General features: G+C 45.9%; 1 protein-coding gene across 1 annotated transcript; it reads right to left on the bottom strand.

Annotated features, from left to right (window-relative positions):
- Positions 1-241: 241 nt before the first annotated feature.
- On the bottom strand, positions 242-1,670 carry NUPR2 (nuclear protein 2, transcriptional regulator). The gene is made up of 2 exons (XM_049905106.1): positions 1,303-1,670; positions 242-451 (listed from the first exon to the last, which is right to left on the bottom strand). Exon 1 carries the CDS (start codon positions 1,615-1,617, stop codon positions 1,309-1,311), a length of 309 nt encoding a protein of 102 aa, XP_049761063.1. The 5' UTR covers positions 1,618-1,670; the 3' UTR covers positions 242-451; positions 1,303-1,308.
- Between the last annotated feature and the right edge of the window lie 13,485 nt (positions 1,671-15,155).

Genomic DNA, 15,155 nt, shown 5'->3' on the forward strand with positions numbered 1-15,155 from the left:
CAGAAAACGTAGCAGCTATTATAATTTAAAATATTCCTAATCTGGTAAAAAAGTATTAAACTTGTATAGTAGTTTATGACACCCAGGTTCCTATCTTTCTTCTCCCTACTAGATTTTAAGTTTCTTTAAGGCAAGGATGATGTCTTATTCATCTTTGTGATGTCTCCTTAACCCACAAAACCTCAATAAATATTTGGGGACTTGAAACAAGTTACCATAGTAACTGACAAAAACATGAGAATTAAGATGCCATTCTTGCTGCTTTAATTTAATTAAAAATCCTAAAAAGCCATACACACTACTTAATCAACAATCAATTGGTAAGGAAGAGATACTGGCCTAGTAAACTTAAGCCATGTTGAAAAGAAGTTCTGTTGACCAACATGGATCCTCTCTCTCAGGACCAGTTACAGCTGGAGTCAGAGGACTTTTATCAGGTCCTTTGGGTATCCTGTAGAAAATCAGACAATAATCAGTTACTCTCTTTCATCTGAGGATGAGCACAGGTAGTATCTTACTTCCATATTTAAAAGATGTTTTCTAGCCCTCTTCTACCCAATGTTGTTGCTGTTGTTAGTTGCCCTTGACTGCCTGCCTACTCATGGCGACCCCATTGTTACGGAAGAGAACTGCTTTGTAGAATTTTCTTGGCTGTAATCTTAACGGAGGAAACCCTGGTGGCGTAGTGATTAAGTGCTACGGCTGCTAACCAAAGGGTTGGCAGTTCAAATCCGCCAGGCGCTCCTTGGAAACTGTATGGGGCAGTTCTGTTCTGTCCTGTAGGGTAGCTATGGGTCAGAATCTACTCGACGGAAACGGGGTTAACGGGTACTCTTAACGGAAGGAACCCTGGTGGCACAATGGTCAAAGCGCTAAAAGGTTGGTGATTGGAACCCACCAGCTGCTCCACGGGAGAAGAGACCTGGTGGTTTGCTCCTGTAAAGATTCACAGCCCAGAAAATGCAATGGGGCAGTTCTAGTTTGTCCTATAGAGTCACCGTCACAATCGACTCCACAGCAAACAACTGTTTAGCAAAAGCAGATTGCGATTGCCAGGCCTTTCTTCCGCAGTACTGCTGGATGGGCTTGAACCACCAACCTTAAGTGAGCAGTCCAGCATAAACTGTTTGCACCAGCCAGGGGGCCCTATACCCAAAGTTCCAAAAGGTAGAGCTTTACACTCTCTAACTGCGGTCAGCGGACAGGCTGGGAGTGGAGGGGGCTCAGCCAAGCTTTAGGCTCAGGAGGGAACGATTCTGCTCGGGACGGGGCTTCGCGGGACCTGGCGGCGGGCGCACGCACCGGCGCTCAGGCGAGGCGAGTGCGCGGCCGGGGCTGCAGCTGGCGTTGGCGCCGCTTGCGCTGGCCGTTGAGGAGCTTCTGCGCGATCTTGCGCTCGTGGCCGCCGGGCACCGGCCGGTTGGTGCGCAGCTCCCGCTCGCGCCGCGTCCGGCCCTTGCTGCGCCCGGCCCCGCAGGCCGGGAAGTCGCGCAGGTAGTAGTAGTCCAGGCAGTCGTAGAGCTCCTCCTCCGAGCCCGCCGGCGGCCTCGCTTCCGGCGCCGGCGGCAGAGCCCGAGCCTGGGCGCGGGGAAGGGTCCGGCCCGCGCCCAGGTCCATCGCTCCGGCCGCCGGCCTGCGCGCGCTCGCTTCTGGGAGGACTGAGGGGCCCCGCCCCAGTGCTTCGGTTGGCTCCGCCCGGGGGCGGGGCTTCGGGATGGCGTCACAGAGCCGGAGCGCCCGCCCCCTCAGACCCCGGAACCATGATCCGCTCACCACTCGAGGCCTGTCGGCTGCGGTCCGCAGAGGGACCACTGGCCAAATCCCACTCAGCACGTTGCTTCTCTCTGTCAGTAGTTGGAAACTAAGTGTCCGTCAGCGAGGGGCTGCTTTACGGAAACGTGGGGTGTGCACTCTGAACAGTATCAGTCGTCAACGTTTGATGACCTGAGAAAGGGCCCGGAAATGGCAAAGTGAAAAATGCAGCTTCCGAAGAAACATCTGTCGTCTCCCAGTAGTATCACATGTTTAAAATACATCAGTCTGCATGAAAGACTGAGTCAGCAAAATGTGAAGAGTGCAGTGTTTGTGGTTGGTAGGGTTAGATTAAAGGAGCCTGGTGGCGCAGTGGTTAAAGTGCTCAGCTGCTAACTGGAAGGTCAGGATTCGAACCCACTAGCCCCTGAGTGGGAGAAAGATTTGGCAGTCCGCTTCCGCAAGGATTTACAGCCTTGGAAACCCTATGGGAAAGTCCTACTCTGTCCCGTAAGGTGGCTACGCGGCCCAGTCGGCTCCACGGCCCTGGGTTAGGGCTACATACATGGGGCAGTGATGGCTCAGGGGTAGAATTCCCACCTTCCGTGCAGGAGACCTGCTTTGATCCCCGGCCAGTGCACCTCATGACAGGCCACCGCCCGCCTGTAAGTGGAGGTGGGAGCTTACGTGTTGCTGTGATGCCTCGACTTCGACCGAAGATCAGCGAGTGAAAACCAGGACCAGGCAGGGCCCAGCAAGGTTTCCTTCCTATTGCCTGTGGGGTCGCTGTGACTTGAGAGTGCCTCCACAGAGCTAGGAAAACCTGGGGGCGCAGCGCTTAGGTGCTACGGCTGCTAACCAGAGGGTTGGCAGTTCGAATCTGCCAGGTGCTCCTTGGAAACTCTCTGGGGCAGTTCTACTCTGGCCTAGAGGGTCGCTCTGAGTCGGAATCGACTCGACGGCACTAGGCTAGGCTTGGCCACAGGGCTAACAACACCAGGGTTAGATATGATTTTATATTTGGTCTTTTCGTTTCCCAGCAGTATGTTTTTTGTAACTGAATACGACTGATTTGTATTGAGAAGCAATGAAGATCCAAAAGGGCATCAGTGTCATTAAATTGTAGATGTAGAAACTTGAATTGATATGTTTTGCTGTGTGTATTCTCAATTAAAAAAAAAGAAAGAAAGAAAGAAAGGACACCCTGCCATCTGCAAGGCTGGTCCCTGGCTGGCCCAGCCGCTGGACTCTTGCGAGCGGGGGACTCCTTAGTTGTGGATTATCCGCAGGTACTCAAGTCCTCTGGCTATGAGATGCTCAGCATGATGGCGTGATGACATGGTGAGCGGGTAATTGGGGGTGACCGCCAAGAGTCCCGGTCCCTGACACCATGTCTGGGAGGAGAGTAGCAGGAATCAGGCCAGGTGAACCGCGCGCAGAAAGTTCCAGATCTCGCTCTTGGCCGGGTGCTGCACCTGCGGAGCGGGAACCACTCTACTCCGCAGCACTGCGGGCCCTGCGGCGGCTGGCTCCCGGGTCTAATTACCTAATTACTGTCTCCAAACGCTGCTCTCAGGGAGTTACTGCGAACACAGCCTTTGTTTGGGTTTGGTTTAATCAGCACAGATCCGTCTCTCTTTGTACAAAAATTGCAGCTGCCTCTTTGGGGATTTTCTTTTTATTAGATGGAAAATAATTCCGAACTTGAGAAAAAAAAAAAAAAACCAGATATTTAATCTTGTTGAGTTTCTACAGTGACAAAGTTGTGATTTGAGTTTTTAATTCCTCACTTAGAAGCCATATCCCTGATGGGGGCGTGGCCTACATACCTAGCTCTGAGGGCAATTTCCGTGGTTCTTTAAAAGAACAAGTCCCAGGAGAGTGTTTTTAATAAGACACTGAGGGAATTTTCATTTCACTCACATGCCTTTAATCTGTGCTACTGGGAAGGAGAGGAACTAATATCACTTTCACATTTTGTTATTAAAATATTCAGAAATTCTCGAAAGTGAAGCGACTAGAACAATAAAATCTCATGTCCCATTGGGCAGATTTAACAGTTATCAAGATCTCGTCACATTGGCTTTATCCCTTTCTGTTTTTTCTGATGCAGCATTTTAAATAAAATTCCACACATTATGTCATTTGCCCCTGTATATTTCAGTATATACAGCGCTAAAAAATAGTCCTATTTCTTACCTAACCACAATGCCGTTTTTACATCTCACAAAATCATCTTGTATTATTAAATATCCAGTACAGGATCAAATTGCCCTGGTTTTCTAAAATGCACCATTTTACAATTGGTTTGTTCAACTCAATACATGCAAGATCTACACCTGAAAATCGGTTGTCATGGCTCTTAAGTCTCTTATATTCTAGAGCTTTTCCTTTGCCCTTTTAATTTTTCCATTACATCGGCTCAACCAGGTCATTTGTCCTCATTGTCCTGTAGAAGTCCCACTTTGTGGATTTGCCTGCTTCCTTGTGGTGTCATTTAGCTTGTTCCTATCTCTCCCACATTTCCTGTAAATTGAGACTGGATCTAGAGGCTTGTTTGTACTCAGGTTCAGTGTTGCAGCAAGAAAATGTGCTAGGAAGTACTGTGTGTTGCCATCACACCAGGAGGCCCACAATGTCTCTTTGTCCCAATTTTAGTGATGCTGTGAGTCCAAATGGTTAACAGTTCAAATCCAGCAGCCAGCCACTACTTGGAAGCCCTATGGGGCAGTTCTAATCTGTCCTGTAGGGTCACTGTGAGTCAGAATCAACTGGACAGCAAAGGGTAAAGTTTTTTGGTTTTATGAGTCGCTGAGTGGTACAAATGATTAACGAGCTCTGCTGTTGATGAAGGGTTGGAAGTTCAAGTCCGCCCAGAGGCGTCTCAGAAGAAACTGCATGAATTTTCTAATATGTACAAACAGAAACCTGGGGAATATGTGTGGGAACAGTTATTAAGGGTGTGGGATAATGTTGCAAAAAGCATAAAAATGGGTCAGTCTATTGATATGGACCCACTAACCAGAGATTTTTCATTCAGTGTTTCAGCTCGAGAAGTTAGGAAAGGATCTAATAGTTTATTTGGTTGGGTTGTTGAAGCCTGGATTATGTGGCGGCCTACACTAAATCAAGTTGAAGTACCAGACCTGCCTTGGTATACTGTAGGAGAAGGTATCCAAAGGCTTAGGGAAATTGGCATGCTAGAGTAGATTTATCAGGTTAGATACACAGACCAACACATGAAGTGCCCAGAGGACACACCTTCTACCACAACAGTGAGGAACAAATTTGTGAAGGGATTCCCAGCATCCTTGAAAACTGCTGTGATTGCTATTTTGTGTAAATTAGACTTGACAGTGGGAAACTGCCCTAAATGAATTAAAACACCTAACTACAGTGGGGCTGATTGGACCCCATGGTGGTAGGGGCCAAGTGGCAGCACTCAGTCGACAGAGATAAGGTGGGCATGGTTACTGTAATGGACAGCGGAATCAAAGCAGTAATCAGAATAGTCTGACTCACATGGACTTATGGCTACTTAGTCATGGTGTCCCTAGGAGTGAAATAGATAGGAAATCTGCTAAATATTTACTTGAGCTCTACAAGCAGGTGAATTCTAGGTAAAGTGAACAGCAGTCTAACTTGAATCACCAAAACAGAGAGTCACGGCCCCTTAATCAATTCCCAGACTTGAACAAGTTTAAAGACCCACAACCCCTTGATTGAAAGCAAGGCCAGGTCCCCTTGAGGAAGGACTCCAATACATGGCCAAAAACCTATACCGTTAATCTTTTTCCCACCCTTCCCCAAAGGGATCTTTTACACAAATGCCTGTTTTTTGGGAAAATGGAAATAAGCAGACTTTTTGGGGAACACTGGATATGGCTCTGAATTGACACAAATCCTAGGAAACCCAAAACATCACTGTGGTCCACCAACCAGACTGGGGACATATGGAGGTCAGGTTATTAATGGAGTCTTGGCTCATGTCCGTTTCACAGTAGGTCCAGTGGACCTCTGTACCCATTCTGTAGTGATTTCTCCAGTTCAGGAATGTGTAATTGAAATAGATACACTCAGCAACTGGCAGAACCCCCACATCGGGTCCCTGACAGATGGAGTAAGGGCTATTTTGGTAGGAAAAGTTAAGTGGAAGCCATTAGAACTGCCCCCACCCAGGAAAACAGTAAACCAAAAGCAATACCCTATACCTGGAGGGATTGTGGAGATTACTGCCACCATCAAGGACTTGAAGGATGCAGGATTGGTGATTCCCACCACATCCCCATCCAACTCGCCCATTTGGACTGTGCAAAAAACAGATGGATTGTGGAGAATGATAGTGGATTATCAAAAACTTAACCAGGTGGTGACTCTGATTGCAGCTGCTGTTCCAGATGTAGTTTCATTGCCTGAGCAAATTAATAATCTGGTACCAGCTATGCAGCTATTGATCTGGCCAATGCCTTTTTCTCCATACCCTTTTCGAAGCACCATCAGAAGCAGTTTGCCTTCAGTTGGCAAGACCAGCAGGATACCTTCAGTTGCCTGCCTGAGGGCTACATCAACTCTCCAGCCCTACCTCACAATTTAGTCTACAGGGGCCTTGATCGCCTTTCCCTTCCATGAGATGTCACACTGGTTCATTACATCGATGACATTATGCTGATTGGACCTAGTAAGGAAGAAGTGTCAATGACTCTGGACTTACTGGTAAAACATTTGCATGCTAAAGGGTGAGAAATTAATCCCACAAAAATTCAGGCATCTTCCACCTCAGTGAAATTTCTAGGGGTCAAGTGGTGGGTGGGGCATGTCGAGATGGTCCTTCTAAAGTGAAGGACAAGTTATTGTATCTGGTTTCTTCCGCAGCTAAAAAGGAGGCACAATGCCTAGTGGGCCTTTTTGGATTTTGGAGATACATATTCCTCATTTGGGCGTGTTACTCTGGTCTATTTATCAATTGACTCAAAAAGCTGCTAGTTTCGAATGGGGCCCAGAACAAGAGAAGGGTCTGCAACAGGTTCAGGTGGCTGTGCAAGCCGCTCTGCCTCTTGGGCCGTATAATTTGGCTAATCCAATGGTGCTTGAAGTGTCCATGGCAGATACAAATGCTGTTTGGAGTCTCTGGCAGGCCCCTGTTGGTGAATCACAGGGCAGACCCTTAGGGTTTTGGAGCACAGCCCTGCCATCCTCTGCAGATAACTACTCTTCTTTTGAGAAACAGCTTTTGGCTTGTTACTGGGCCTTAGTAGAGACTGAACACTTAACTGTGGGACACCAAGTCACCATGCACCGAGCTGCCCATCATGAACTGGGTGTTGTCTGACCCACAGAGCCATAAAGTCAGACATGCACGATAGCACTCCATCATTATATGGAAGTGGTGTAGACAAGACTGGGCCTGAGCAGGACCTGAAGGCAAGTAAGTTGCATGAGGAAGTGGCCCACATGCCCATGATCTCTGTTCCTGTCACATTACCTTCCATCTCCCAGTCTGCACCTATGGCCTCATGGGGAGTTCCTTATGATCAGTTGACTGAAGAAGAGAAAACTCATGTCTGGTTTACAGATGGCTCTGCCCAATATGCAGGCACCACTCGAAAGTGGACACTGGCAGCATTACAGCCTGTTTTGGGGACCTCCTTGAAGGACAGTGGCAAAGTAAAATTCTCCCAATGGACAGAACTTTGAGCAGTATACCTGGTTTTTCACTTTGCTTGGAAGGAGAAATGGCCAGATGTGCGATTGTATACTGATTTGTGGGCTGTGGCCAATGGTGTGGCTGGATGGTCAGGGACTTGGAAGGAACATGACTGGAAAATTGGAGACAAGGAGGTATGGGGAAGAGGTATGTAGATAGACCTCTCTGAATGGGCCAAAGAAGTGAAGATATTTGTGTCTCATGCAAATGCTCACCAAAGGGTGACCTCGACTGAGGATAATTTTAACAATCAAGTGGATAAAATGATGTGTTCTGTGGAAGCCAGTCATCCTCTTTCCTACTACTACCATCATTGCCCATTGGGCTCATGAAAAAAGTGACCATAGTGGCAGGATGGAGTTTATACATAGGCTCAGAAACATGGACTTCTACTCATGAAGGCCGACTTGGCTACAGCTACTGCTGAGTGCCCAGTCTGCCAGCAGCAGAGACCAACTCTGAGTCCCCAGTGTGGTACCATCCCTCAAGGCGATCAGCCAGCAACCTGGTGGCAAGTTGATTACATTGAACCACCTCCATCATGAAAAGGGCAGCATTTTGTTCTTACTGAAATAGACATTCTGCATATGGATTTGCCTTCCTGCACACAATGCTTCTGCCAAAACTACCATCCATGGACTTACAGAATGCCTTATCCGTAGTATCCCACACAGCATTGCCTCTGATCAAGGGACTCACTTCACAGCAAATGAAGTGCAGCGATAGGCCCGTGCTCATAGAATTCACTGGTCTTACCATATTCCCCAACATCCTGAAGCAGCTGGCGTGATAGAACAATGGAATGGCCTTCTAAAGACATAGTTGTGGTGACAGCTAAATGACAATACTTTTCAGGATTGGGGCAGTGTTCTCCAGGAGGCTGTATATGCTCTAAACCAGCATCCAGTATGTGGTGCTATATCTCCCATAGCCAGGATTCATGGGCCCAGGAATCAAGGGGTGGAAACAGGAGTGCAACCACTTACTGTTACCCCTAGTGACCCACTCACAAGAGTTTTGCTTCCTGTCCCTGTGACCATGTGCTTTGTGGGTCTAGAGGTCTTAGTTCCAAAGGGAGGAACGCTCCCACCTGGAGACATATCACTGATTCTATTAAACTGGAAGCTAGGAATGCCACCTGGCCACTTTGGGCTCCTTATACCTTTGGATCAACAGGCAAAGAAGGGAGTTACCATACTGGCTGGTGTGATTGATCCTGATTACCAAGAGGAAGTTGGGTTGGTATTACATAATGGAGATAAAGAGGAGTATGTCTAGAATGCAGGAGATCACTTAGGGCATCTCTTAGTACCACCTTGCTCTGTGATTAAAGTCAATGGACTACTACAGCAACCCAATTCAGAAATGACTACTGATGACCCAGACCCTTGAGGAATGAAGGTTTGGGTCACACCACCAGGCAAAGAGCCACGACCAGCTGAGGTCCTTGCTGAGGGCAAAGGGAATACGGAATGCGTGGTGGAAGAAGGTAGTTCTAAATACCAGTTACAATCACATGATGAGTTGCAGAAATAAGGACTGTAATTGTTATGAGTATTTCTGCTTTGTATGTGTGCTCGTTGTGTCATGTTAGGCTCAAGTATGACTTTTGTAATTGTTTAAGGAGATGTGTACAGGTGCCAACTTGACAAGAGGTGGACTGTGATGGTTAAGGTTTTGTGCTGTGTGTCAACTTGGCTGGCTGTGATTCTCAGTGGTTTGACAGTCACATGACGTTGTGATCACTTCCATGATGAGATTTGATGTGGTGTGATCACCTCCATGATGGATCTGCTGTGAGTTGCCAATCAGTCGAAAAGGAGTTTCCTTGGGTGAGTGGCCTGCACTGAATGTAAACGGATATTCTGGCAAGGCTCATTCTGGATCTTGCAGCTAGCTCCTGTTCATCTGATCTCTGGTTCTTGGAAGTTGAGCAAGCAGTTTACCTGTGGTCTTTCTTGGCTATCTTGGGATTCGTCGATCTTCACAGCCTGTGAGCAAGAGCCCTGCTCTCCAACCTGCCTGCCAATCTTGGGTTCACCAGCCCCTGTAGCTATGTGCATCAGGAGAAGCCTCTATCCTGACCCACGGACTTGTGATGTGCCAGCCTCTACAACCATGTGAGCCATTTCTTTGATATAAATCTCTCTGTATACACGTATTTATATGCTTTACGAGTTTTGCTTCTCTAGAGAACCCAACCTAAGATACCCTGTGTTATAGATTGAATTGTGTTTCCCCAAAATATCTGTCAATTTAGCTGGGCCATAATTCTCAGTATTGTGTGATTGTCCACCATTTTGTGTGATTTTCCTATATGTTGTAAATCCTATCATTATGATGTAATAAGATGGATTAGTAGTGATTATATTGATTTGGTCTACAAGATTAGACAGTCTCTTAAGCCAATCTCTTTTGAGATATAAAAGAGAGACTCAAGCAGAGAGACATGGGAACCTCATACCACCAAGAAAGCAGTGCTGGGAGCAGAGCACATCCTTTGGACCTGAGGTTCCTGTGCTGAGATGCTCCCAGACCAAGGGAAGACTGATGACAGGGACATTCCTCCAGAGCTGACGGAGAGAGAACGGCTTCCCCTGGAGCTGGCCTCCTGAATTCAGACTTCTAGCCTACTGGACTGTGAGAGAATAAACTTCTGTTCGTTAAAGCTACCCACTTGTGGTAATTCTGTTAGCAGCACCAGATGACTAAGACCCTGCAATACAATTTGACAGGAATTGTAGGATGAATGCTTAATTCTTCCCTTTTAAAGGTGAGTTTTCAGGGGTTCCAATAGAACTTTCCCTTTTTTCTGTCTTGAGAGTCATCAGGAATTTGGGGATCTTTTGAAAACAGGGTCAATATGTGTCAATCAATTGCATTCATTTTTAGTCTTTTTTTTTTTTTAATGCTTGAACTGTACCATCATTGGCCAGCGGGAGTTCTTCTGTGTGCTCCTTTCTTTGCCACTAACCTAGTAGTCTTTGAGAACGTTCTTGCTTTCTGGAACACCAAGATGCCCAGGCTCATACTGTGCATTTTATGCCCTAGACCTGAAGTCAGTTATTTCTCCAAGGAGTCCTGGATCCTTTTAGTGTGGAGAATGGGGCTTAGAGACAACAGTCTGAGTGCTAAGTGTATGATGTCCCTTGATCTTTACAAGAGCTCTGTGAGATATTACTGTCCCAGTTTTCAGATGAGGAAACAGTTTAACAGCTTTCCCAAGGTTATGTAACTAATAAAAAATAAAGCCAAACTATGACTGAGGTCTTCTGACCCTAGGTAGTCATTTCTTCCATTTTACTGTGCTTCTTGGCATAAACTTATTACTTTACAGTTTGCAAACAGATTGCTAAACATCCTTGCCCATGTAGCTTCTGAGATGAGATTTAAAAGCAAGTGTCCACATCTGTCTTGTTCTCCTAGGAGCCCAAGTAGTCAAAACTAATGCCAATGACATCACTGAAGTAAGACTGAATAGTGGTCTTTGTACCTTGCTTACTTGTTTGACACCAAGACCAGGGGATAAACCAACTATCGTGTTTCAAGAGCAGAGATGGATTTGTTATTATAACTGCACAGACTCTAACACTCTGTCTCTCTCATTAGGTAGCTCAGTGAATCCTGGAGATTCATCTAGATCATGTGGCTTGTCCAAGATCCAAGGCAGAGTGACCCATATATCTGCACTTGAGCTCTAACAGAATTTGCTTCTGTCCCTGAGGTCCCTCAGAGAGGGCTTAAATGGCGCTCATTTGCAAACTCAGAGCTTGCTACAGGTTACACTCAACACTTGTCTCCTTTCCCTTTTTCATTCATGCCTTTGCCTTATTTGTGTATTCACTGTACTAGATTAGAATTGTCTTTGCCCCCCATCTCCCCTGCCACAAAAAAAGTAGGTGTAAAATAAATTCCTTTTAAATAAATAAATACCCAATACCGATTCCAACTCAGTACCCCTGTAGGGCAGAGTAGAACTACCCCATAGGGTTTCCAAGGCTGTAATCTTTGTGGAAGCAGACTGCCACATCTTTTTCCTGTGGCTCTGGGGAGCAGGAAGTGGTGTCAGGCAGCATGTATCACACTGGGATTCATGTTGTTTGGGAGAGGAGTCTCTCTACCTACACCCAACAGCATGGAATAGCTGGGAGTCAGGGACTCTGGAGGCCACCATCTGGAACTGGAATGGGATAGGTTGGCCAGCTAGGTCTGTACGTTGAAGAAAACATCATCCTGTAGAAGTGGAGAGGATGGGGCCCTGGCAGCTAAAATCTAAGAATTCTGATGTCCAGTGCTTAGGCTCAGAACCCTAACTGTCTGAAAGACATTGGAAACCAGCTGACTTCCCTTTTGGCTCTTGCGGCCTCGACTTTCTGTTGGTCTAATCTTGTGTGTGGTTTAGACCAGGGATTGGAAAACGTAGTCAAATAAGGATGGCTGTATTCCAATGAATTTCATTACAAAAACAGATGGGGGGTCCAATTTGGGCTGCAGACTATAGTTTGCCAACCCCTAGTTTAGGCTTTCTATTCCCCTGGCCCTCTGCTTACCACAGAGGCAATAAGTCAGAAAAATTCCTTTGAGGCCTTCATTGGCATGTTAATTTTTAGTTACCCATGGTGCACCAGCAGCCAGGAGGAACAGGTTGGATCTGTGCTAGCTATCAATTTATTTGACTCCGAATTCACCCTTCGTTGCCTGCTCTACAAAAATGGAGCTGGGCCACGTAAATGTTTTTTGTTTGCCAGCTGGCACAACAGGAAGCTTTGTCAGTCAAGGGCTCTGGAGAATGCTTGGAGGAAGAAGTTTTCCTTCTGATTCTGCTGTGTTCTCTGAACAGGCTTCTGCAGTGCACACAGCTTCCCCAGCATCCAGCTCCTACAGTGAAGATGGCTTCCCTAGTCCCAGGCTTCTGCAGCTCACGTAGCTCCTCCAGCGCCTGGCTTTGGCAATGACAGCAGCCAGTGGCACCCAGCGGCCAGAAGTTTCCCCCATGACCCTCCTTGGCTGGTTTTATAGCATAGTGCCTCTAATGATACACTTCTCTATGAATGATTTTCCTTGGCACTCTAGAAGGTGTATTTCTGGCAAGTTCTGGAGGGCAGATTTCCAACAACCATCATCAGTGTGGCACCCCAGTGATTTCTCTGCCATCCAATTAACCACAGCCGCATATTCCCCAACAAAGTCTATGTCTTAGTCATCTAGTACTGCTATAACAGAAATACCAGAAGTGGATGGCTTTAATAAAGAAACTTATTCTCTCACAGTATACTACGCTACAAGTCTGAATTCAGAGCACTGGCTCCAGGGGAAGGCTTTCTCTCTCTGTTGGCTCTGGAAGAAGGTCCTAGTCATCAGTCTTCCCTTGGTCTGCGAGCATCTCAGCACAGGAACCTTAGGTCCAAAGGATGCGCTCTGCTCCCAGCACTGCTTTCTTGGTGGTATGAGGCTCCCATGTCTCTCTGCTTGAGTCTCTCTTTTGTATCTCAAAAGAGATTGGCTTAAGAGACTGTCTAATCTTGTAGATCTCATCAATATAACTGCCGTTAACTCATCTCATTACATCATAATGATAGGATTTACAACATATAGGAAAATCACATCAGAGGATAAAATGGTAGACAATCATACAATACTGGAAATCATGACCTAGCCAAGTTGACAGATCCTCTTGAGGGATATAATTCAATCCATGACAAGGTGTTTTTAGTATTTGCTAATAGTTTTTCCTCACAACGAGTCCAACGTGTCATAGTGGAATAAGTAGGGTCTTTTTTTTTTTTAATTTTATTTATTTTGTTGTTGTTGAGAATATGCACACCAAAACATACACCAATTCAACAGATTGTACATGTACAATTTTGTACAATTTAGTGACATAGATTACATTTTTCAAGTTGTACAACCATTCTCACCTGCCTTTTCTGAGATGCTCCTCCTTCATTAACATAAATTCACTGCCCTCTAAGGTTCCTATATAATATTTCAAGTTGCTGTAGTCAGTTTGATCCCGTACAGAAAGATCTTAAAAAGAGAGTAATGCCCAAGGCAGGCATTTTTTACTAGTTAAGCTAAACATTTGTTTGGTTTTAAGAAGACTTCAGGGGATATTTCTGATTTAAGGTTTAAAGGTTATCTTGGGCCAGTAGTTTCAGGGGTTCCCCCAGCTTTACTGGCTCCAGGAAGTCTGGAGTCCATGAGAATTTGAAATTCTGCATTTTCCCCCTTTTGATCAGGGTTCTTCTATAGAATCTTTGATAAAAAGATTCAGTAATGGTAGCTGACCACCATTCAGTTCTTCTGGCCTCATTGCGAAGGAGGCAGTTATTCATGGAGGCAAGTAGCCATGCATTCCACATCTTCTTCCCATTCCTGACTCCTTCTTCCTCTGTTCCAAGTGAGTAGACACCAAGAGTTGTGCTTTGCAAGCTTTTAAGACCCCAGGAACTAAGCAAGGAACTAGGAGGTAGAACGGAAGAACTAAACATGTTATTAAGCCAGTTAACTGGGATGTCCCATGAAAACATGACCCTAAACCTCCAACTGAAGAAGCCAAATCCCATGAGGCTTTTGATTGTACATAAGCAGCCTCACAGAAGCTACTCTTCTTTTTGTTGTTGTTGTTGTTTTAAATATATCTATCACATGACTTTTGCCAGTTCAACTTTTTACAGGTGTATAACATTTATTTTTATTATGCTTTAAGTGAAAGTTTACAAATCAAGTCAGCCTTTCATACAAAAATTTGTATACACCTTGCTATGTACTCCTAGTTGCTCTCCCCCTAATGAGACAGCACAATCCTCTCCACCCTGTATTCCACGTGTCCATTCATCCAGCTCCTGTCTCCCTCTGCCTTCTCATCTCCCCCCTAGACAGGAGCCGCCCACATAGTCTCATGGGTCTACTTTAGCCAAGAAGCTCACTCCTCACCAGTAGCATTTTCTGTCTTATAGTCCAGTCCAATCCCTGTCTGAAGAGTTGGCTTTGGGAATGGTTCTAGTCTTGGGCTGACAGAAGGTCTGGGGACAGTGACCTCTGGGGTTCCTCTAGTCTCAGTCAGACCATTAAGTCTGGTCTTTTTATGAGAATTTGAGGTCTGCAACCCACTACTCTCCTGCTCCCTCAGGGGTTCTCTGTTTTGTTCCCTGTCAGGGCACTCATCAGTTGTAACTGGGCTCCATCTAGTTCTTCTGGTCTCAGGCTGATGTAGTCTCTGAGTTATGTGGCCCTTTCTGTCTCTTGGGCTCATAATTACCTTGTGTCTTTGGTGTTCTTCATTCTCCTTTTCTCCAGGTGGGTTGAGACCAATTGATGCATCTTAGATGGCTGTTTGCTAGCGTTTAAGACCCCAGACGGCACTCACCAAAGTGGGATGCAGAATGTTTTCTTAATACATTTTGTTATGCCAATTGACCTAGATGTCCCCTGAAACCATGGTCCCCAGACCTCTGCCCCTGCTACTTTGGCCTTTGAAGTGTTCAGTTGTATTCAGGAAACTTCTTCGTGTTTGGTTTAGTCCAGTTGTGCTGACCTCTCCTGTATTGTGTGTTGTCTTTCCCTTCACCTAAAATAGTTCTTGTCTATTTCCTAATTAGTGAATACCCCTCTCCTTCCGTCCCTTTCTACCCTCATAACCATCAAAGAATATTTTCTTCTCTGTTTAAACTATTTCTTGAGTTCTTATAATAGGGTC

This window comes from Elephas maximus, chromosome 12, assembly GCF_024166365.1.
Source record: "Elephas maximus indicus isolate mEleMax1 chromosome 12, mEleMax1 primary haplotype, whole genome shotgun sequence".
NCBI lineage: Eukaryota > Metazoa > Chordata > Mammalia > Proboscidea > Elephantidae > Elephas > Elephas maximus.

Bases quoted from the DNA above. Each gene is read 5' to 3' on its own strand.
- NUPR2 (XM_049905106.1), bottom strand. From the start codon at position 1,617: ATGGACCTGGGCGCGGGCCGGACCCTTCCCCGCGCCCAGGCTCGGGCT.